At 38.4% G+C, this 21,103-nt stretch overlaps 3 protein-coding genes across 4 annotated transcripts; all 3 read left to right on the top strand.

Moving 5' to 3' along the window:
- The first annotated feature begins 1,081 nt into the window (after positions 1-1,081).
- On the top strand, positions 1,082-8,733 carry LOC127353323 (SIN3-HDAC complex-associated factor). Its single transcript, XM_051382459.1, has 6 exons — positions 1,082-1,267; positions 4,418-4,545; positions 4,645-4,744; positions 4,831-4,954; positions 5,058-5,208; positions 6,421-8,733. The coding sequence occupies exons 2-6, from the start codon at positions 4,418-4,420 to the stop codon at positions 6,746-6,748; spliced, it is 831 nt and encodes a 276-aa protein (XP_051238419.1). The 5' UTR covers positions 1,082-1,267; the 3' UTR covers positions 6,749-8,733.
- Positions 8,734-9,571: 838 nt separating this feature from the next.
- kxd1 (KxDL motif containing 1) lies at positions 9,572-11,884 on the top strand. Its single transcript, XM_051382573.1, has 5 exons — positions 9,572-9,729; positions 9,909-10,031; positions 10,230-10,382; positions 10,497-10,543; positions 10,638-11,884. Exons 2-5 carry the CDS (start codon positions 9,934-9,936, stop codon positions 10,904-10,906), a joined length of 567 nt encoding a protein of 188 aa, XP_051238533.1. The 5' UTR covers positions 9,572-9,729; positions 9,909-9,933; the 3' UTR covers positions 10,907-11,884.
- A 1,858-nt stretch (positions 11,885-13,742) lies between these two features.
- On the top strand, positions 13,743-21,035 carry LOC127352906 (endoplasmic reticulum-Golgi intermediate compartment protein 2). 2 transcript variants are annotated; one of them, XM_051381749.1, is made up of 13 exons: positions 13,743-13,995; positions 14,089-14,197; positions 16,400-16,446; positions 16,567-16,634; positions 16,762-16,802; positions 17,011-17,112; positions 17,215-17,307; positions 18,157-18,212; positions 18,400-18,498; positions 18,625-18,722; positions 18,814-18,976; positions 20,171-20,250; positions 20,338-21,035. In XM_051381749.1, exons 1-13 carry the CDS (start codon positions 13,779-13,781, stop codon positions 20,401-20,403), a joined length of 1,239 nt encoding a protein of 412 aa, XP_051237709.1. In that variant the 5' UTR covers positions 13,743-13,778; the 3' UTR covers positions 20,404-21,035. The 2 variants fall into 2 exon arrangements, with proteins under 2 accessions (XP_051237709.1, XP_051237710.1); XM_051381750.1 differs by having other exon boundaries at positions 13,743-14,006.
- Positions 21,036-21,103: the final 68 nt, after the last annotated feature.

The raw sequence follows: 21,103 nt of genomic DNA, 5'->3' as shown, positions 1-21,103 counted from the left end.
CAGTCACTATACCACGTTCTATTTCAATTCAATTTTATTTGTATTTATTTGCCAATTTCATAACAGAAGTTATCTCAGGACTTTCCAAATAAATTATATTCCCTATAAAATTATTAAGAGACCCAACAGTTCCCAACACATGAGAACATACAAGGAATACAAAGTCTGCAGTGTAATGCAATTCATTTAAATAACTGTGGAGTAAAAATGTACTTTTTTGAAGCTCAAGAGGCTGATTTTGTATTAAGACTTAACTATTAATCTTAAATTGCACATGTACAGTTTAGTTTTTAGTCAAAAGCTGCTCACAATATTTTTGCAAACCATTTTAGTGCATATTGCATATAGTGTATATATTTTTCATTATAGTCTTATATTTTCTGTTTATTTTTTATAATATTCTAATTTTGCTATTCTTATTGTACGTGGGATCAATAAAGGAACATCTCATCTTATGATGTTTGTGTTCGGGGTAGAGAACCTAATGCATTTTAAGGTGATATTTAAGGCTCTGTAATAGCCATGTAACTCAGGTTATCCCCTTTTAATTTAAATTAAGCTTTCCCAAATTTAAACCCTGACATAGCAGCACAGACATCAGTCTATACATGCTATAAAAGTGTTGTGACTGCAGCTCACTGCTTCACTACTGTCTTAAAAAAATAAAATAATAAATAAATCGGCTGTCCCTCCAAAGCTGGCCACTGGATGGAGGCCATGTTTCCCCACCTTTTATTTAACCACTAATCTGGTTCAGTTGTCACGCAACTGAAATCAACAAAGCGCATCTTCCGTGCTAGACGACCAGCAACCCCCCACTCCCCTCCTCCTACAAAATAAAACCCCTGTAGGCCTCCAGACGAGCCATCTGGCGTCCTGTAGTAAAAAACGTCAGGCCCCGCCCCTTTGCTTACACTCTCCAATGTGCCATAGCAACCGGGGCCGAGCCCCCTGTTCCCGCGCAATGTTCCCATCCTTATAAGGCCAGTAGCATGCAGACGCACGGACACGTCACACGTCGTTTATGTAAATGCTTTGATTGAAGAAAAAGAAAAAAGCCTTCTTGCCCCTACTCTGAAATGGAGGTGTGGATACGACGCATGCGCACTGTGTCCACAACTATCCAGTCCCGTCCACAGGCGCAGACATCAACAAGGGGAGCGGGGTTTTTTTTTACTGATGCGGGTTGATTTTCATAATACTCACATCGTAACGAGGCGCTATAAGGACTATTACTTTGTATCAGCTTCACGCAACTTGCAATAAGGTAATTAATGCAGCCGGTTTTATGTGTTTTGTCGGGTCTTCTGGGGGTTTTAAGGAGGGGGTTTAAAGTCTTAGCGGTGCTTTTGAGATGTGTAATTTAAAAAAAAACAAGCTTCGAGTTGTCTCAGAACAATTGCTCTTTTTTTTTTTTTTTTTTTTTAAGGCCTGCTACAACACCGACTGGGTGGTCAACTTGACGTGTAGGTCACCTTATAAACAGTTAAAGTTAGCGGGTTAAAAAGTGTTAAAAAAGGCGACAGATAATTAAAAGAATAGGCTTTAACGCGCACCCATAATGAGCAATGGGTGGCTGTTATTATTGTTTGTTTCCGTGCATTTGACTGCTGGGGGTGTGTCGGTGGTGGTGGTGGTGGTGGTGGTGGAGGGGATATCGCTCCACAAATGTGACCTAAAGTCGGTTATAAACATAACTCTTGTGCACAGTATTAAAGCCGACATCGAGGCTGCAGTGCGCCTGCAGTCTACTACACATTTACGCTTCGCTAAATAAGCCCAAGTTGAATCTCTCACGCCCACCCGGACACACAGATGCGTCTCAGCACGCGGCCGCTTGCTGTCAACAAAAACAGCCAAACACAAAAAAAAGTGTGCACCCTCACGAGACTCACAAACAAAATGTATCCGTATTAAAACGCGACACACGCACACATATATTATAATAAAACACCGACTTTAAAGCAGCCGCCGCTTTGAACTTGGTGCACATGTAGTTGTGAGGAGGACTGTTGCAGTGACGCGGCTGTGCAATAACAAAGAGTAAAGATCAAATTACACTATTATCTGAAAGCGGCTCCTATTCGGGGTTAAAACAAAAAAACAGGAGGGGTTTTTTTTGCTTTCGGAAGACGTGTTTTGTGTTAGTTGGTGTGGGATAAAGTCGAAGGCATCGTCGAGCAGAGGGCGTTCATCATAAAATGGGTGCGCATGAAGCAGGTCGTGTGGCATGCCATGCTTTCCTCGCGCTGGAGTGGGCGGTGAAATTAGGCGACTTGCACTTTTCTCTCGATAAAAACAAGTGGATTTCTCGGTGTCTTCTTTTATTTTAAAAACCCGGGGCGTTATTCGGACGCGTACCGACTGCTTTCGGTCGGATTTTTACAGTTTACTTTTATTATTACAGGGGTTTTATTTTTTTGTTGCGGAAAATCGCATCACACCCCCTTCTCCACACACTGCCTCCGCCTTTGAAGTGTGCTGCCATGTTGCGTTGCGTCACGTACTGTATTCTGCTGAAGAGATCGTCTGTCGGTTCACAGATGAGACACTCATCCGGTCAGAATCAGACCCAGAATCACTTTTTATTGGCCAGGTATGTGAGGGCATATATAACGAATCTCAATGTGCAACAAAAAACACCAAAAAAGACTTAAATGTGCTGTTATACATATCTATAAACAATCATTTGTAGACAGTAGTGTAATGGTGCAGAGTGCAAAGGATGCTGAAAAATATATATTAGGTGCAGGTATCTGTACATGGTAGGTGGATATGACAGAGTAGATACAGTAGATACAGTATAGGTTCATTTAATATTGTAGTATTTATGTTTTATGTTTTAAAAGAAACTGCGGGAAAATAATGTAATAATGTAAATATGTGATTGACATTGTAACATGCTCAGAATATTTAATTTAAAATGATGGTATGTATTGCTTTATTTTATCATTTTAATACCTTTCTATTCACTAAGTTCTTATTATTGTTTATTATACCTTCATATTGTATCTATTTAATTAGACGCTTGTGATGATTTGTGACCTAAATTTGCCGCTACGGTATAGGACTAGAGCTTTTTCTGGTTAAATAAAGTTATAATTTAAGGCTTTATTTGCAAGTTTATTTGCAGGTTAAACTTCCTGCCACATTAAACTATACATTAAAGCTCTGACATTGAAATGTGGCTGCTATACTATGCAGGTCTGGGCTTATGTTTCATATTTTACAGACTGACCTTTGTTTTATTGGGATTTTTGACCCAATATACAAACACTTGTTTCAATGACAGATAGCCTACAAAAACCTTTTATAATGTGCCATAAAAGGGACAAAAACATGTATTTTCAGTAGGAAAACAAGCAAACTTAAAAACAACAGAAACACATACTAATGATGTTCAGCAGCACATTAATGTTGTACGTCTACATCTTTAAAACAAAAGAAAAAACCTCACTTTACCCCTCCAGAATTAATTTATTAGTTTGGAATATCTGAAAACTTACTCTCATTAATATACTTGAGGCCCCAGACCTTGAGAACGAGTCTTATTTTAACTTTACACTTACACACTTTCCCATTCTCATCTTATCATAGTTTCTTCCACACATACTGATATCTTCAGCCATCAGGAGACCTTGTTCTGGTTCTCATGTTTCCACCCACATTGCCCCAGTCTGAATTCGGTATAAAACCAGCGGAGTGAGAGCTCTCTCCTTTCTGCAGCTCTCTGTCTGCTCTCTGTGGCACCGCACTGTCAGAAGACCCCGAGGACTGATGGCAAGAAAAAAAAAATCCAGTCTGGGGGGCGCGGCTCGCAGTTTTGCCGCAGTTCAGGTCTACATGTGCTGTGGAGATAAAATTTTTGCCTAGCAACATAAATCATAATTCCTGTGCATAATCGGGGCGCTCAGTGCATTTCGAGTAATTTCCCCCGGACACATTTGATATATATTTATAAATACATTTTGCATTTCTCTGGCAGTGCGTCCTTATCTCGTGTAGTTTGTGTTTGAGGTGTCCCTCTGCAGCCTGCAGGATCGGGATATGTGCGTGCTTATATTTTGAGTTTCCAAAATGAAGCGTGCATCCTGTGAGCGCAGCATGGTGACATGATCTGTCTGACACGCTGTCTGACTGTTGACCTACTTCCCCCCCCTCGCCATGTGGGTCAAAGCGGAGAGATGCTCCCAACAAAATCGCTTTCCCTGGATGTTTTTAGAGTGCGCAAAACACCACCAATGTCTTTTTCTAATTAATTCACATTAAACTACACTGAAATGGTACAAATTAAATATCTGATCTGAGCCAGAAATGTGCGGCTTTAGGGAGGTGCCGCAGTTAATACACTGTGCGCACACTGCTGAGAGCTTGAGATGTTTATACTTATATGTTTTGTGTTTTTCTTTGCACACAGATGTTTGGCTTTCATAAGCCAAAAATGTACAGGAGTTTGGACGGCTGCTGCATCTGCCGGGCAAAGTCTTCAAGCTCTCGTTTCACGGACAGCAAGCGGTATGAGAAAGACTTCAGGAGCTGTTTTGGGTAAGAGACACAGCAGAACACGTGGGGGTATGGAGAGAGAGAGGGGGGGGGACATTTTTTTTCTCTGGCATTTCTTCACAAACTGTAATTGTCTTGCAGACTGAGTGAAACGCGATCTGGAGAAATCTGTAACGCCTGTGTGCTCCTGGTGAAACGATGGAAAAAGCTACCGGTGGGAACCAAGAAGAACTGGAACCATGTGAGTCTGGATCAAAGTGCTGATGTTATGGTCCAGATATTACTTTGTCATGAATTATGCAAACTCATCTAATCTCTTCCATACAGGTTGTGGATGCCAGAGGAGGTCCCAGCCTAAAGATAACTTCCAGGCCCAAGAAGATAAAGTCCATCTCCAAGAAAGCGCGACCGAGTCAGATCAGCAGGCTGCAGAAAGAGCTGAAAAGAAACAGTGAGTTGATGAAATTCACTAATTTATTCATTATTTTTTGTCATACATTACCACATGTCTCACACCTAATCATCCCTGCATTGGTTTTTGTCCTGCCCACCAGATTCAGATGCCCACAGCACCACCTCCAGCGCCTCTCCTGCTCAGTCTCCGAGCTACAGCAACCTGTCAGACGACGGCTCAGACACAGAGCTCAGTCCGGGATCCAGCCGCTCCCCGGTTTTCTCATTTCTGGACCTAACATACTGGAAGAGGTAAAACCTTTTTAATCTGCTGACTCATTATTTAGGTTTCACAGCAGCACATTGCATCTTGTTTTTGACACTAAGTTCATATGACCTTATTACAGGGAAACAGAAAGCTCTTTATTATCATAGTTGCTCAAAATGTAAAGGCAAGTGGACAGTTTCTTACTCACACAGTGTTTCCATTTAATCAGGTAGGATAATTGAAGACACCTGTGTAATTTGATGTCTGTCACACCGGTTGAATAAAGATGGTGGCAACGTTAAATTACATTTGTACAACTAGTTGATGTTTAAATATAAATCACAATGCGGTAGCAATTTAAGACGAACTAGGAGTGTGACATCTTTATGCTCTGGGTCTGAAGCTACTAAAAGTAATATGGACTGCTCGTCTAATTCAGAAGAAGGGCTTTATTTAAGTTTTGTTTCTGTTTTTTTTAAGTAAAAATCACATTTACGCTGCCTTACTGCTTCCTGACAGCCAATGATTTTCATTCATCTTTAGGATAAAAAGCTTGCAGAGACATAAAACTCTCTTGAGAGATATAATTCTCCACCGCAAGGTTATTATAGTTAACTAAAACTAAAACAAGGTGTTAGTAGACTAAATGAACAGAAACAATATTATGTAAAACTAACTAAAATAAAAATATTCAGGAAATGTCTTCAGTGTTTGTCAGTTTGGTCAAATTTGGCAACACAACAAGCATGAGGAGGCGTTGGTGCATTTCTTCACTGAGATTGTGTACTGTGAGTCAATGTGTTTGTTTGGTAATACCTATTCTGAACATCTTAAACCTGTCTGTATTATAATAAATGAAAAACTGAAATTAACAATGAAACTAGTAAAAACTCAAATATAACATTTTTAAACAATACAAACTAAATTCCACTCTGGAAACTCACTGAAACTGGAACTGAAAACAAAAAAGTTAAAAAACTAAGAAAAATACAAAACTATAATAACTCTGCTCCACATCAAACATTATATCTTCTTTTGTAAGATTTAAATAATTCAATAATTATATTTCAGGCACTTTTAACTCACAATGACTTCATTCTCCTCTGTACCAAGTGTGTACTGGACAGAATTCACTAACTTTAGATATTTGTTGCAGTACTATAAAGGGTCTTAAGTATGTCAAACACAAACACAGGCTTTAGTTTTGGTGTCACTTCACACAGTTGAACAGATGCACTGTGTCGTGTTTTGTCCAGGCAGAAGGTGTGCTGTGGAATAATCTACAAGGGACGCTTCGGGGAGGTGCTCATCGACCCCCATTTGTTCAAACCGTGCTGCCGCAACAAACAACGGCAGCAGCAGCAGCAGCGACAGGAGGAGGAGGAGGAAGAGGAGGAGGATGAGGAAGACGAGGAGGAGGAGGTGGAAGTAGAGGAGAGCCAGGTGGGCGTGGGCGTGGGTGTCGGCGGGCAGAAATCCCAGACGGAAGAGGAAGTGAAGGAGACGCCGACGTGTGAGGAAAACGCGGAGCCTGCTCAGCTATGCGTTACCGTGACAACGCCTACGGTGGAGGAAGGGTGGTGAAGTCAAACACATTGCACACATCTCTGAAGAAATCTTGGGGTGCTGTTGTTTTGGTTGTTTTTTTGTTTTCTCTCTCTCAAGCACTTACAGAAAGAAGTTGCCTCAGATTGCCTTCAATCATAAAGCAGCTGTAAATCCTTCGGTCTTCTCCGTAATAATGTTGGAGGTTCGTTTTGTTATTTTTAAACGGTAACTTAAGGATTGTTGTATTTCCACTTTGTCTCTTTTTTTTTTGTATTTAATATTCTTACCATCCTGACGATGGACCATCATCTGTGGTGTTTTTTGATGGACTTTAGATGAAATGCTGGAGCTCTAGTTTGCTGGTACATTTTACAAGATTTTATTCCAAAACGCAATAGATCCACTTACTTACAGAAACAAAACAAAAACAGAAGGTGCTACTTGAAATTCATTACTCAACATTTTTCAGCAGATTCAACTCATTCTCAATGCGGATATTGTATGAGCATATACTGTATGTTAAGAAGACTAATATACTGAGATTCATTTTGCTTTGTTCATTAGGAAGTAGACAGCTCTTCTTTTCTTTTTTCTTTTTAAATGGTGGATATCTCGTTTTGGAATGAATGACACTTTACATTGACAGAGCACAGACCTGTACAGTATCCCTTGTGTTTGTGTCTATTCACATTGACATCCACTCCTATCAAAGAGTTTGTGTTTGTAGACTGGATTAGTGTCTCTGTGTGCAAATACGTATGTGGGTCCCATTTAAATAAGGCCTATTCACAGCTTCAACAGCAAATACACCAGCCTTAATTATGTGTTACAGACAGCACTAGTGTTAATTCTGGATTGGTATTAAGGAACAAAAAAGGGACAGTAGCTATATTTATTGTGGCCTCAGCAACACATAGTGCATTTTTTGCATGAATGGCAAGCCCACTCATTCAAAAGACCTAATGATCTGATGCATGAGTCTACTAAAATTGCATGGCCTTATATAAACTGTAAATCTTACTTTTATTTTTTGGATCCATTTTTCTGAAGTTTTAACTTATTTTTATATGTAAAAAAAAAGAAAAAACAGAAAAAGGAAAAACAAAAGTGTCTTTGCATAATAATACCACACAAATACAACAGCAAAACACACAATCGGTCTATAGTCATTCAGCAATATCAGTATCAGTGATTTCCGTCATTCCCGGGTCAGTGTATGGTAAAATACTTTATACAAACTGAAATTCTATGCCATTGCCTCTTATATACCACAAATGTGTTGTGATATATATAACCTAATATTACTTTATTTATCAAATTAAAGCCAAAGCACATTGAAATTCACCCAATGTCAAATCAATGCAGGTTTTCTATGGACACTTGTGCTTGTCCGAGGTCATTTGTATGTATGTTTATGGTATTTTAAAAAGAACACTAATATGAAATTTCATACATGTGATGTTGTAGTTGGGAGCAGAGGGTGTGTTTTGTACATAGGGGCTGGGTGAGCCACGTGGCTCTCGGGTTTCATTATTTATTTATTTCATATTTATTTGTATCACTGCATCCCTGCTTAGAAGTGTAATACTATGAATTTTTTTTCATCTTTAAGCTTATACGTAGTATGGTTTTGTACATCAGAAATCGATGTAATTCTCACGCAGGCTTTGTTTAACACTGCGTTGAATTACTGGATGTCAATATTTGTGAAACGTTAAATATTTATTTACTCATCAGTTGAGTTGCGTGCAACCTAACTTATTCTGTATCATCACTTTGGATCTGTATCATGTAGACTGAAACGAATGATAGATTGCAACCAAACTGTGCTTTTTGCCCTTTTAGCCTGTAGCTTAAAAAACGTTACAGAACAGTAGGATACCTAACTCTAGACTTGCATGTACTGTTGCTATGCATTTACTTAGCTTACAAGTTAGACAAAGCGGTTTTGTATTTTTTATACATCATGTACTTTTTTTACATGTCCCTTAATAAAAGTAATTTTGTGAGTTTTTCTGGAAGCATGGAGTCAGTGACTTTATTGATATAAGGTGGGTAAAGATGAACTAAATTCAGTTAATAATAATAATGTTGGATTTGAAATTAATGAACTTAATTTCATCAAAAACACTCATGCCTGTGACATATATACTGTAAGTATTATAAGGGAATATACTTATAAGGTAAAAGTGAATTTACAACATTTCAGAGACAATGCACTGCGAATTGTGCTCACATGTACCTCACCCTTCTTACTTTACTATAGTTATTACACTATAATCACTTTGCTTAAGATTAAAACACAAAGAAATATAAACTTTTGGCGTTGCACTATTCCTTTGCATTTGACAGCATCCGTAAGAAATATTACTTGTGTGTTTTATGTAAACTTGAAACAAGGATAGAATGAAAACCCTTGAAAAAACAACATTTTGAACATATGACATTTGAGAAGTCCCAGTGGGAACAAGGCTGTCGAGAACTCAGACACATGGTTTTTGGATGAAGCCGTAAAATCTATTAAATAAAGTAAATATAGTATAGTATAGTATAATAGTATTTATTTTTTTGTTTCACATTCTAATAGTATGCAGTTGTTTTAATTTCCTGGGTTTAAAAAGTATTAACATATTTATTAACATTAACAAATAACTTTTTTTTTACTACTATTTTATATTTTATTCATGTATTGTTTTGAAATGTAACACACTTTTGTCGTTATTGTAACGACATAATTAAGCATCTAAAAACAACAAACGATACAAGTAGATTACTTTAATAGACTTGTGAGTTGCGCAGTTTTTAAATAAAGAAAATAAAAAGGAAGAAACGTAAAAAAACAAAAACAAAAAAACGGAAGTGGTGGTCATATGACAGGAAGTAGAACAGAAACACGGACATGCTTTGTTTTTATTTTACAGCCAGCTGTCAGAGGCGCATTTAGGCTGCAGATGTCGTTTTAAACTCACATCCAGGCAGCAGGAGGTCGACGCAGACATCCACCATAAACAACTGAGGTAACTAATATGAATTTGTGTTGCTTCGCTCGTCAGCTCTCGTTAACAGTGGGAGCTGACAGCCCCCTGCAGAAGACGATACGTGTGTTTAAGTTACTGAATGTGTTAAGCTTTTCTTCGTGTGTTATATCATATTACTGCAACCCACTACATTTCTAAATAAAGGTTTTTATGTGCAGCTTCTCTTCCGTCTTGATCTTCATCATGGTGGAGCCAACAGCATCCGGCGTCTTCTGTAACAGGATGCTGAGCATGGTCAACTCCGAGGATGTCAACGCCATCATCCAGGCTCAGAGACACATGTGAGTGTCATCGTTTGTTTGTCTTTTTTTGGCTTCGTGTGCCTTTTTCTGATCTTTCACACTGCTAAATATAAAATGGGTGTGCTTTTTGGCGTAGCTAATTACACTTGTACATGACAGTGATGCTGACACCTGCCTTGTTGCTTTTGTTCATTGTCTTTTTGAAGATAATTGTTGCTTTTTTGTGTGTGAAACTAGGCTTGATCGCTTTGAGAAAACCAACGAAATGCTGATCAACTTCAACGGGCTGTCTAATGTGCGACTGCAGCAGATGAACGAGCGCTTCCTGCTCCACACCCGCACCCTTGTGGAGATGAAGAAAGATCTAGACAGCATCTTCAGAAGGATTAGGTAAGTCTTTAGTCCCCCCCCCCAAGTGCAAACACACACACACACAACAAACACACACACACACACACACACACACACACAACCTCTGATTATTGGTCTCCTCTGCTTCTCCAGGACGCTAAAAGGGAAGATTGCTAAACAGTACCCAGAAGCTTTCAGCAGTGAGTCAGCAATTTCTTTCCATTCTTCAGTTTATAAGCACCGGCAACTTTTCCAAATCATTCTTTCTAAAAAATGTCTCTGTTTTTCTGGCAGGTATCCACGAGTCACCCATCCTGGAGGACGACGATGATGAGTTTGACCCAGTTCCACCCAGTGTTGCCACAACAATTACAACAGCCACCTCGGAGCAGAGCACAGAGTCCTGCGACACGAGTCCAGATGTGATCTCACCCACTGTCAGCAGATGCTCTGAAGATCTCTCTCAAGAGCCGCCTGACACGCCCACCTCCGAGGTCCTAGAGACAGCCGTCCTACGGGACGAGGGCCCTGACTCTGTACCTGCAGAACAGAGCACTTTGTGAATGGATTTTCAACCTTTAAAACTATTTTAGCAGGAGGTCATGTTGTATATTTGCGTTTGTGTTGGCTTCTACAATATTTGCTGACTTTTACAGTCATTAATCTATCTGTTGGGAAGAGCGTCACAACCTTGATGTTAGATGTGGCTATGAACTGTCCTTGAGGACACTTTTGTTGGCATGCTTATTAGTCTTATGCCTGCACAGCACTAAAACAAAGCAGATAATACTTGAAGTTGTATAGTATCTCACTATAAATGTACTGTAAATCTATGGTACTAATGGCAAACCTGAGCAAACACACACACTCATTATGTGATTATAAGCATATTTAATTTTATTTTATTTTAAGAGATGCACACCTGACTGAAGGAAGAAGTCTCAAATATCATCTCATATTGTCACATTGCTGCACTGTTATTCTATGGGCTCCTATTTTTGATGCATTCATAAATACTTTCATCAGCATTTAATCTGATGCTTTACTGATCCCTGCCAAGAAGTCTCCTTGTTTGCCTCTTCCATCTCAGGAATGTTTAATTGTCAGTGATCAGCGTCCCTGGAGCTGTCAGGGATTTAGAAAACCATTCAAGGACACATTAGCAGAGCAGAGGCTCTTTGATATGAGAGCTGGAAACCAGATTGTGTGAGTGGAGGATCCAACCACTCCTTACTGCCCGTTAAAGATTTGGTGTAAAAGGGAAAGTCCAGCCTAAAGTGGACTTGTTATTTCTGTCAGATTCTTACATCTCAGTTTTTGTAGATTAGAAAAATGTTTCCCCTTGAAAAGCAGAGATACAGAGTGAAGTAAAGAAGACTCATAATTGTATTGACTATTGTTAAAAATCAATGGAATAACATACATTAATTCATACGGTTGAGTTATTGTGGGATTGTGTCTTGAAAAATGTTTTTGGCTCAGCAAACTTTGTCCTTACAAGTGTGTTACAGCTTTGTCATTACAACATTTGATGAACTGAATATTGTCAAGGAATTTTCCTTCTTTAAGGGTAATATCAGTCCCCAGGTCATCTTATGCAGCTTTATAAGAGGCTATACTCATAGCTCAAGGTTAAGATAAACCAAAAAGACTGACTGTCTCTCTGTAGGCTGTGTTTTGTATGACTGAGACTGGTTGTTTTAGGTCAACTGAGGTAAGCAGGGTGTCTTGTTTTGCTCCTAAACAAAGATAAACTTTACACAAATATAGCTGGATGAAGAATAACCTAATAATAAAATGCTCCCTACCAGGAAAAAACCTTCAGGATTGGTTTGTCATCTACATAATGACTCTACTTGTGCAGCTGATCTTTATTCTCCTCGACCGAGCTTTAATACATGCTGCTGTCCTCAAGATATCCTGAGAACTTAAGAGTGAATTATGTATCAGAAGAATTGCTTCACAAATATGTGTTTTTGGTTCTTAAATTCAGTCGAAGATGTGAAGAGAAAGATATTGAATTTTAAACAACACTTAAGTTAAACGACCAGAAAGGTGTAAACTGTTGTAGTCCCTCTCAAAATGCAGGTATTAGGGCAATAAATAAAGTACATTAAACGCTGAAATACAGAGTTATGGTACCCTAGTACCCAAAAGCCCAAGGTGCACTGTGTGGCAAAATGTTGATTAACTGTAACTTTCTTTGGGGCATGTTCTGAAATAACACCTTCAAATGGAGGGATTATCTGCTCGGGTTTATTGAGGTCTAGTTCAGTTTATGCTCAGTATTGACACCATGCAGTAAGGGTGTGAAAACGTTGAGAGAATAAGACTCTGCTCTGCTCTATGGCATGTATTAAGTTATCCTTTATTGATCCCTGTGGGGGATTCATTCTCTACATTTGACCCATCCTAAGTACCAGGAGCAGTGGGCATCCACCATGCAATGCCCTGGGACCAACTCCAGATCTGGGCCAATGCTTTTGTCATGGGCACTGACTGGAGATTTAACCTAACATACATGTGGGAGGAAACTGGAGCCACCCGGAGGGAACCCACACAAACTGCCCCAGCAGGGACTCTACCCGGGAACTTCTTGCTGTGAGGCGACAGTGCTTACCACTGAGCCATCCTGTACGTATGCCTAAAGGACCATCATCTCATTATCCGTCCATGCAGCCAAGTAACATTGTAATAGCCCAAAAATACTTTACACAATGAACAGACAAGAAGAGGAACAGGTAAGGTTAGGCATGCAGCTCCTTTTTGCCCCTGGGTCCCCTAGTAGCATAATCTGGCCAAACAGGAGGAGCTGCATTTTAGTGGTTATTACCAAACAAATGTGCAAACGATCAAATAACACATTACACAAAGTAATTGCCTCATAATATTAATAGTAAATGACACACACACAGACAACCTGGGGCTTTTGGGGTCCCTGAGACTCGTCTGGAGTCTTGTGGCTGGTTTTACCTGGTTGGTAATCCAGTCTTGGTTATAGATCAAAAGCTTTTACAAGTTAACACCAAACTCTTCATACACAACAGTTTAACAGACAAAGATCCCTATGTGCACACTTGCATTGAACATTACCATTAGCCCCAGGGACCGGTAGGTTTACTGCCACTCCTCAGGAAGACAGGCTTTGCTTGTTGTGTGATTTAGGTGAAACTGAGAATGAAGCTCTCCAGCATGCTTGGGAATGAACTCCGAGCTGTATAATAATCTATAATTTTGTAAAAGAAATTAAATGTCTTAAACCAACGACATAGCTTTAAATGTAATTGAATGAAACCATGTTTTTAAACCCTGTAACTCCACCGACAGGGGGCGCTACGTACAAACGTGAGCAGTTTTTTTTCCTCACGCAATGCGGTCATCGGTTAGCTCGAACAGACGTCATGGGCAACGTCAGCACAAACAGGAAGCGCACGTATGACTACACAGCGACACACGGTCATTTTTTTGTTTTGTTTTTCTGTTTTTCAACCAGCTCCTGGACTTTATGAGGGAGACACCCGAAGCTACATCGTCGCCGCTCCTAAAATGAGGAGACTGACCAAGAAGAAGGCTCTGACTCTGGTGAAGGAGCTGGACGCTTTCCCCAAAGTTCCCGAGAGCTACGTGGAGTCCACAGCCAGCGGTGGGACAGGTAACACACGGGTACTAACAAAGCTTTACACGGTGCCTTCGGTTCTTCACACACACTCACACACTCACACACTCATTGTCACACTCTCTCTAGTGTCTCTGATAGCATTCACTCTCATGGCTGTCCTTGCCTTCCTGGAATTCTTTGTGTACAGAGACACATGGATGAAGTATGAGTATGAGGTGGACAAAGACTTCAGCAGGTAAGGAAGGGTGAATGTGTGAGTACTGTACATCTGTGTCCTTAAAGATAGATAGATATATATATATATAGATAGAGAGAGAGAGAGAGAGAGAGAGAGAGAGAGGGAGAGATAGAGGGAGGGAGAGAGAAAGAAATAGAGCAATAGAGATAGATAGAGATAGATAGAGGGAGATATATATATATATATATATATATATATATATATATAGAGAGAGAGAGAGAGAGAGATATAGAGATAGATAGAGAGAGAGAGAGATAAATAGAGAGAGAGATAGAGAGAGAGAGAGAGAGAGAGATAAATAGAGAGATAGATAGATAGAGGGAGATATATATATATATATATATATATGTATGTATAGATATGTATGTATAGAGAGAGAGAGAGAGAGAGGGAGATATATACATACATACATACATACATATATATATATATATATATATATATATGTGTATAGAGAGACAGAGATAGATATAGAGATAGATAGATAAATAGAGAGAGAGAGATAGATAGAGAGATAGATAGAGGGAGATATATATATATATGTGTGTATAGAGACAGAGATGGATATAGAGATAGATAGATAGAGAGAGAGAGATAAATAGAGAGAGAGAGATAGAGATAAATAGAGAGAGAGAGATAGATAGAGAGATAGATAGAGGGAGATATATATATATATATATATATATATATATATGTATATATGTATAGAGAGAGAGATAGATAGAGGGAGATATATACATACATACATACATATATATATATGTGTATAGAGACAGAGATAGATATAGAGATAGATAGATAAATAGAGAGAGAGAGATAGATAGAGAGATAGATAGAGGGAGAGAGATAAATAGAGAGATACTGAATTCAAGCATCCAGTAGCAGCATACAAACATACATTAGACATGCATTAAAATTAACCTATAACACAGTAGCCGTACATTAAATTTAACCTGAAATAAATCTGAATTTAAATTAAAACCTGTGCTTAAATATTAAACATTTGCAGGGAGATTAAATAATGTGCAGAGAAATTAAATAATGTGCAGAGAAATTAAATAATGTGCAGAGAAATTAAATAAGTGCAGAGAGAGAAAATAAACTAGAACAATAGAAATGAAACATGTGCAGGTAAATTAAGTGTTTAGAGGTTAAGCCTGGCTAGCATCTATACAAATAGAAAACTATACAAAAAATAAAAGTAGAAATAAAATAGATTCAAGATTCAATACTTTATTGCCATACAACTCGGTGCAAGTTGCTATGGATTTGCTTCAGTGTGCTCAAGACATCAACAAAGTCAGAAAAAAAGGACACAGAACATGTAAATACATATACAACACAAGGGCCCCAAAACATATAAGTACATATACGGTATCCCACACAGGATCACACTTGACGCAGGCAGATAAAAAGGCAGCATACCTGGATGACAGTCCAGAATCTAAAATAGCTTTTATAAAAAATATGAAATAGAACTGCAAATAGGGATAAATGTAAACTATGTGCAATTAAAGTTAGGCTGTCCACCAATGAATGAAAGGTCCAGTGTGTAACATTAGCAGACGTTAAATGTCATTTTCATTGTAATGTTTTCATTAGCCTATAATCATCTGAATATAGGAATTGTTGTGTTTTCGTTACAGCAGAATGTAGGATACATACTTTTAAAATGGCACTAAAACATACTTTGAATAACTTAAACCTTACATTTTGTCAAGAAACACACATATTTATTGCATCACATGTGGCATGTGGATTCCCCCTTGTTCAAAATGTATCAGGAAATCAATATAGGACTGTATGCTGGTGAGCTAGACAGCTTTTTCAAGTCAATTTGTGACGATATTCACGATTATTACGATATTGGAAATTCACCACGATAAATTTATTGGGAAAAAGGGAGGGTAAGACGAAGGAGTTGCAACTACACTGCTGGATGCCACTAAATCCAACACACTGGACCTTTTTAGGAGAAAAATAGTCTTCTTGGAGCAATAATGTCTGATATGTGTTTAAAAAGTATAATTTCCACATTAAAATCCTTAAAAAGGCACATGCTGCTTATACGTCAGAAACTTTCCACTTTGAGTAGATGAATTATGGAAACATCCTTCTAGTGTCAAACTCTGAACAGACATCATTCAACATGTTTTTGAGTGGAGGGGGACTTAAACTGCGTCTGCTCTTCACTTACAGTAAACTGAGGATAAATGTTGACATTACAGTGGCCATGAGATGCCAATGTAAGTACAATACAGTTTATTCATATTCCAGCTCTAAAAAAAGCACACATTCATATTTGTTTGTGAAAGGTGCCATTAGGTGCTTTTTTAAAAAAACTTTGTATGTATGGTTGAATGCAGATATCGGTGCAGATGTCCTGGATCTGGCAGAGACGATGGTTGCCTCTGACGGCTTGAAATATGAACCGGTGAGTTCAATGTGCAATATAGTATTTTATTTACTATATTATAAAGATGGAAGGAGGAAACATTCATTAAATCCTATTCTAAAGTTCATTTATGCTCATCTGACTTTTTTGTTTTGTCACATTTTAGGTCAACTTCGATCTCTCTCCACAGCAACGATTGTGGCACATGTAAGATTCAAGTTGTTCGTTTACATTACAGCTATGTTATTTAAAGTTCAGATGTGCTTTAGGGCTTATTTTGGTTTTACTGTATTTCTAGCTGGCTAACGAGCAGTGTAAAGTTTCTGTTCTTTTTGGGAAGATAAATTATAAGCCTAAAATTTAAAAAGCCGATTCACACATTGAATTAGTTTTGCCTCTTTTCTGTCACCGTCAGGACACTTCTGCACATCCAGGAGCGTCTGAAAGTTGAGCACTCTCTCCAGGATGTAATTTTCAAGGCTGCCATAAAAGCTGTTCCTCCTGCTCAGCCTGAAAGGTACAGCGTCCTCAAGATGAGCTCTTTTCTGTTTGCAGTTGAAGATGTGATACTGTGATAAAATGATTCCCCTCCGCATTGTGTTGCTCCTTTTCCCCACAGTGAGGAGAGTCCCACTTCCCTTAGTGCCTGCAGGATACATGGACATCTGTATGTCAACAAGGTGGCAGGAAATTTCCACGTTACCGTTGGCAAGTATGTATCTACGTGGTCTAAATAAACACTCTTAATGATTAGAGACACTGGTTCTCAAAACTATGGTACACATACCACTGGTGGCATGTGAGCTCCCTCTAGTGGTACGTGGAGGCATCTAAAAAATGTGTGTATATATATATATATATATATATATATATATATATATATTTTTTTATGAAATAAATTAACATATAAACATATAATACTATCAAAATAATATATTTTAAATGGAAATACTTAAATGAGATGGCTGATTTAGCTGATAACTTGCCATCCGAGCATGTCTGTGGCTGTCAACAATGATTACTCTTCTTAAATAGGAACAATAGGAATAGGAATAAACCTTGCAAGGAAGCTGAAGCCACAAGATCACAAAATCACATGAGAATCTTTGCGTGTATGGCCGGTACTATGATACTGGACCAATCAGTGGTCTTTGAGAAAGTAGTGGTTGCTTAAGGGATGGGTGCGTAGAGGTTAGTGTAGATGCTGCCAGCATCAGTCATACCAGAACTGGAGAGTTGTTTAGTCATTAAAAAAGGAGCAAACAACGCTACTGAAGGCTTTTCTTGGTGACAAAGGTGTTTTCACTCTCACTCCTGACTGCAAGTGTCTGCCCTTTTCCAAACAGTTTGGAGTAACAAACAGTCAGATCACAAAAATCTCGCCTCCTGCATTAACATTCTGCAGCTGCGTGCCTAAGCCATTGTTTCTTTAAAGGCATAATGGGGGTGTTTGGAGAGCCTAACAAAACAAAACGTTTGAGACATTCTGTCCAGAACAAAGAACTAGACCTGACTATTATGTATCAGTGTGTGACCTCTGACCTTTTCATCCCCTGCATAGGTCCATCCCACATCCCAGAGGACACGCCCATCTCGCTGCACTAGTTAGCCATGACAGTGAGTTCATTATCCTTTTTGATTGAACACACACACATATACTTTATGTGTGATCTCATACTTTGGTCACTTGGCGACGATATTCACTCTGTATTAAATGTATTATTATGTTAATAATGTTGTATATGTATATTAAAGTCTTGGTTGCTCTGATGATGATTAATTGTTTTGGTTTGTTGTGTTACAGCTTACAACTTCTCTCACCGGATTGACCACCTGTCCTTTGGAGAAGCGATTCCTGGCATTATCAGCCCTCTGGACGGCACAGAGAAAATCTCTGTCGATCGTACGTCTGCGTTGTCAAACATTAATCAGATTTTTATCGTATATATCTTTCATTGATGCACCGTTTTGTTTTTGTGTAGCTTTTAAAGCCGCTGAGCTAACAGACATTTGTGGTTATTATCTCTAGCTAACCACATGTTTCAGTACTTCATCACCATCGTGCCCACCAAACTGAAGACCTACAAAGTGTCTGCAGAAACACATCAGTACTCAGTCACTGAGCAGGTAGGTTGGAATAATGTTTTTATGTTTGTGTCGTATGATATGTATCAGCATGGTGAATATATATGCATTCCTCTTGTTGTTGTTTCTGCAGGACCGTGCAATAAACCATGCGGCCGGCAGCCATGGAGTCTCAGGGATCTTTATGAAATACGATATCAGCTCACTAATGGTCAAAGTCACCGAGCAGCACATGCCTCTCTGGCAGTTTCTTATCAGACTCTGTGGCATCATCGGAGGCATTTTCTCTACCACAGGTACAAACTCTCTCTCAAAGACACTTGTAATATGTTTCACAGAGTGACAGATACATCTTTAAAGGACCATACTGGAGCTTTATCATGTTTTAGCTCCTTAAATTAAGTGCTGACTGCTTTTTTTTGGTATACTCTAACAACATTTTTAGATTGCTTTCCTGACGTCCAGGCGGCCATTGGGTGCTCTGATTTATTAATTTAACTACAGTATGAAAATCAACTTGCATACACTTAAAACGTGGTAAAGCTACACCAAGTCATCCAGCACAATGAACCTGTTTTTCTTTTTTTTGCTAGATTTATTCTTTAGTCACATTAATGCAAAAATATCTTTGTAGGACATTCATAGAGTCATAGAGTCACGAACAGCTTTGATGGCTTTGAATGCATACAGTAGATTACTGTATGTATTTAAAGTCGTAAAGTAGCAATCTACATAAGCAGTATCTATGGTTGCTTATTATTTATCTGTCGGTTTATTTTTTTTAGCCCATGAATTAAACCATTTTCTGTTGCTAATTATCTAATCCTGGATGTTAGAGCATCCCACAAACACCTGAACACCTCAACTGTTTATTAAATCTGCATTACCATAGATTAACTTACTCAGGAACATTTTTAAGTCCTGCAAGTTTATTTTCACTCTGGCATGAACTGAAAACAAATGAAGGGAGAAAAACAACCTAAAAACATAATTGGATTCTTTGGAAAATAGTCAGCTGTCACAATATCACATTTTTATTGTGGTTCCTGCCCTTTAGATGGTTTAGATCTAAAATCTATGTAGATAATGGGATAAATCACACATTACGCTTGTTTATGCTTGTTTTAAAGACCCAGAGCCCCATTCGTTTACCACGTAAAGGAGGTTTTAAGATTACTTTTGTTTTATCATCTATTCCAGTAAATAGTAAGAAAAATCATCATTTAAAACGGAGTTGCCAGATATTCTCACAGAAATAATAAAGATAATGGGAGGAGGTGATGAATGTATTGTCATTAATTGTCCCAAAAAAGAGAGTTACTGGAAAGCTAGATGCTTGTGAGGGTAGACGTTCAATCTTAAAAAGACTGGAATTAAACGCTCATAAAAAGGCAAATCGTTCTTATATATTATTTATCGATGTATGTGAGCATAGAAACATAAATTTGTTAAACACAGACATGCACACTGACTCTTTTTCTCACTATTAGGCATGGTCCACAGTATGGTAGGATTCTTGGTTGATGTAATTTGCTGCCGTTTCCAAATGGGAATCTACAGACATCTTAAGGTAAGCCATTAATATGACCATTAACCTATGACATTTGACACTATTTTAAAAGTGTTAGAATTGATCATTTTTCTGTTCTTTCCTCAGGAGGCTCCTCTGAATGAGCAGGCTAACAGTGAAACCCCGGTTCCTACTGAAAATTACACTCAATAACAATAATGTGAGTCTTTACAAGTGACAGCTCACCGTATTGGCCTAACCCACTACCCAGCAATGAGATGCTGAGAACATGTTTACAAGTTGTTTTATTATCTGCCTGCTTTGTTCAGAAATGTGTAAATATTTGTATGATTTTAAAAAAAGAATTGTTATCACTGTATTCAATACCTCCACTCATCATCTGTGACTGGACAGGCTAAACACAAATTATTTACAACATTATTGTAGATCTGACTTCATTAAATAGATGGTACCTGGTGTTAGAGCTCTCATGGTGCACGTACGCAGGTGTTTTCTCTTATTTTGGCTAATTAGACCTTTTCTCAGGGTTATGTGGTTGTGTATGTTTGACATCTGTCTGAAAGATAACATGTGGAAGAGAGACATTCTTCTGATTCTTTCATGTAGTTTGGTGACTCCCTGCATACGTCTGCTCAGCTTCAAGCTGAAAGAGGCCTAATCAGGAACAAAGTAAAAAATCTGTGTGTGCTGAGGGCCTTTTTTTTAAAAAGGGGAATTGTGTGAAAAGACTGGAAGGGTTTTTAATTGTTCCACAAGTGTGCCTGTGTGTAAATGATTGTTGCAAATGAGGCTGATTTGTAAAATAAAGTACACTTTCGACTTGATTCATTATTATTTACATTGTCTCTACTATATTCTGGTATAGTCTTACAAACAGTTATTTTCATTATCG

Source organism: Dicentrarchus labrax, unplaced genomic scaffold (genome assembly GCF_905237075.1).
Source record: "Dicentrarchus labrax unplaced genomic scaffold, dlabrax2021, whole genome shotgun sequence".
Classification (NCBI taxonomy): Eukaryota; Metazoa; Chordata; class Actinopteri; family Moronidae; genus Dicentrarchus; species Dicentrarchus labrax.
This window is presented reverse-complemented; position numbering and strand designations above follow the sequence as displayed.

Bases quoted from the DNA above. Each gene is read 5' to 3' on its own strand.
- LOC127353323 (XM_051382459.1), top strand. From the start codon at position 4,418: ATGTTTGGCTTTCATAAGCCAAAAATGTACAGGAGTTTGGACGGCTGC. The intron at 4,546-4,644 runs GTAAGAGACACA...ATTGTCTTGCAG, and splicing joins GACTTCAGGAGCTGTTTTGG to ACTGAGTGAAACGCGATCTG. The intron at 4,745-4,830 runs GTGAGTCTGGAT...TCTTCCATACAG, and splicing joins CCAAGAAGAACTGGAACCAT to GTTGTGGATGCCAGAGGAGG.
- kxd1 (XM_051382573.1), top strand. From the start codon at position 9,934: ATGGTGGAGCCAACAGCATCCGGCGTCTTCTGTAACAGGATGCTGAGC. The intron at 10,032-10,229 runs GTGAGTGTCATC...GTGTGAAACTAG, and splicing joins ATCCAGGCTCAGAGACACAT to GCTTGATCGCTTTGAGAAAA. The intron at 10,383-10,496 runs GTAAGTCTTTAG...CTGCTTCTCCAG, and splicing joins AGCATCTTCAGAAGGATTAG to GACGCTAAAAGGGAAGATTG.
- LOC127352906 (XM_051381749.1), top strand. From the start codon at position 13,779: ATGACTACACAGCGACACACGGTCATTTTTTTGTTTTGTTTTTCTGTT. The intron at 18,499-18,624 runs GTACGTCTGCGT...TATTATCTCTAG, and splicing joins AGAGAAAATCTCTGTCGATC to CTAACCACATGTTTCAGTAC. The intron at 18,723-18,813 runs GTAGGTTGGAAT...TTGTTTCTGCAG, and splicing joins AGTACTCAGTCACTGAGCAG to GACCGTGCAATAAACCATGC.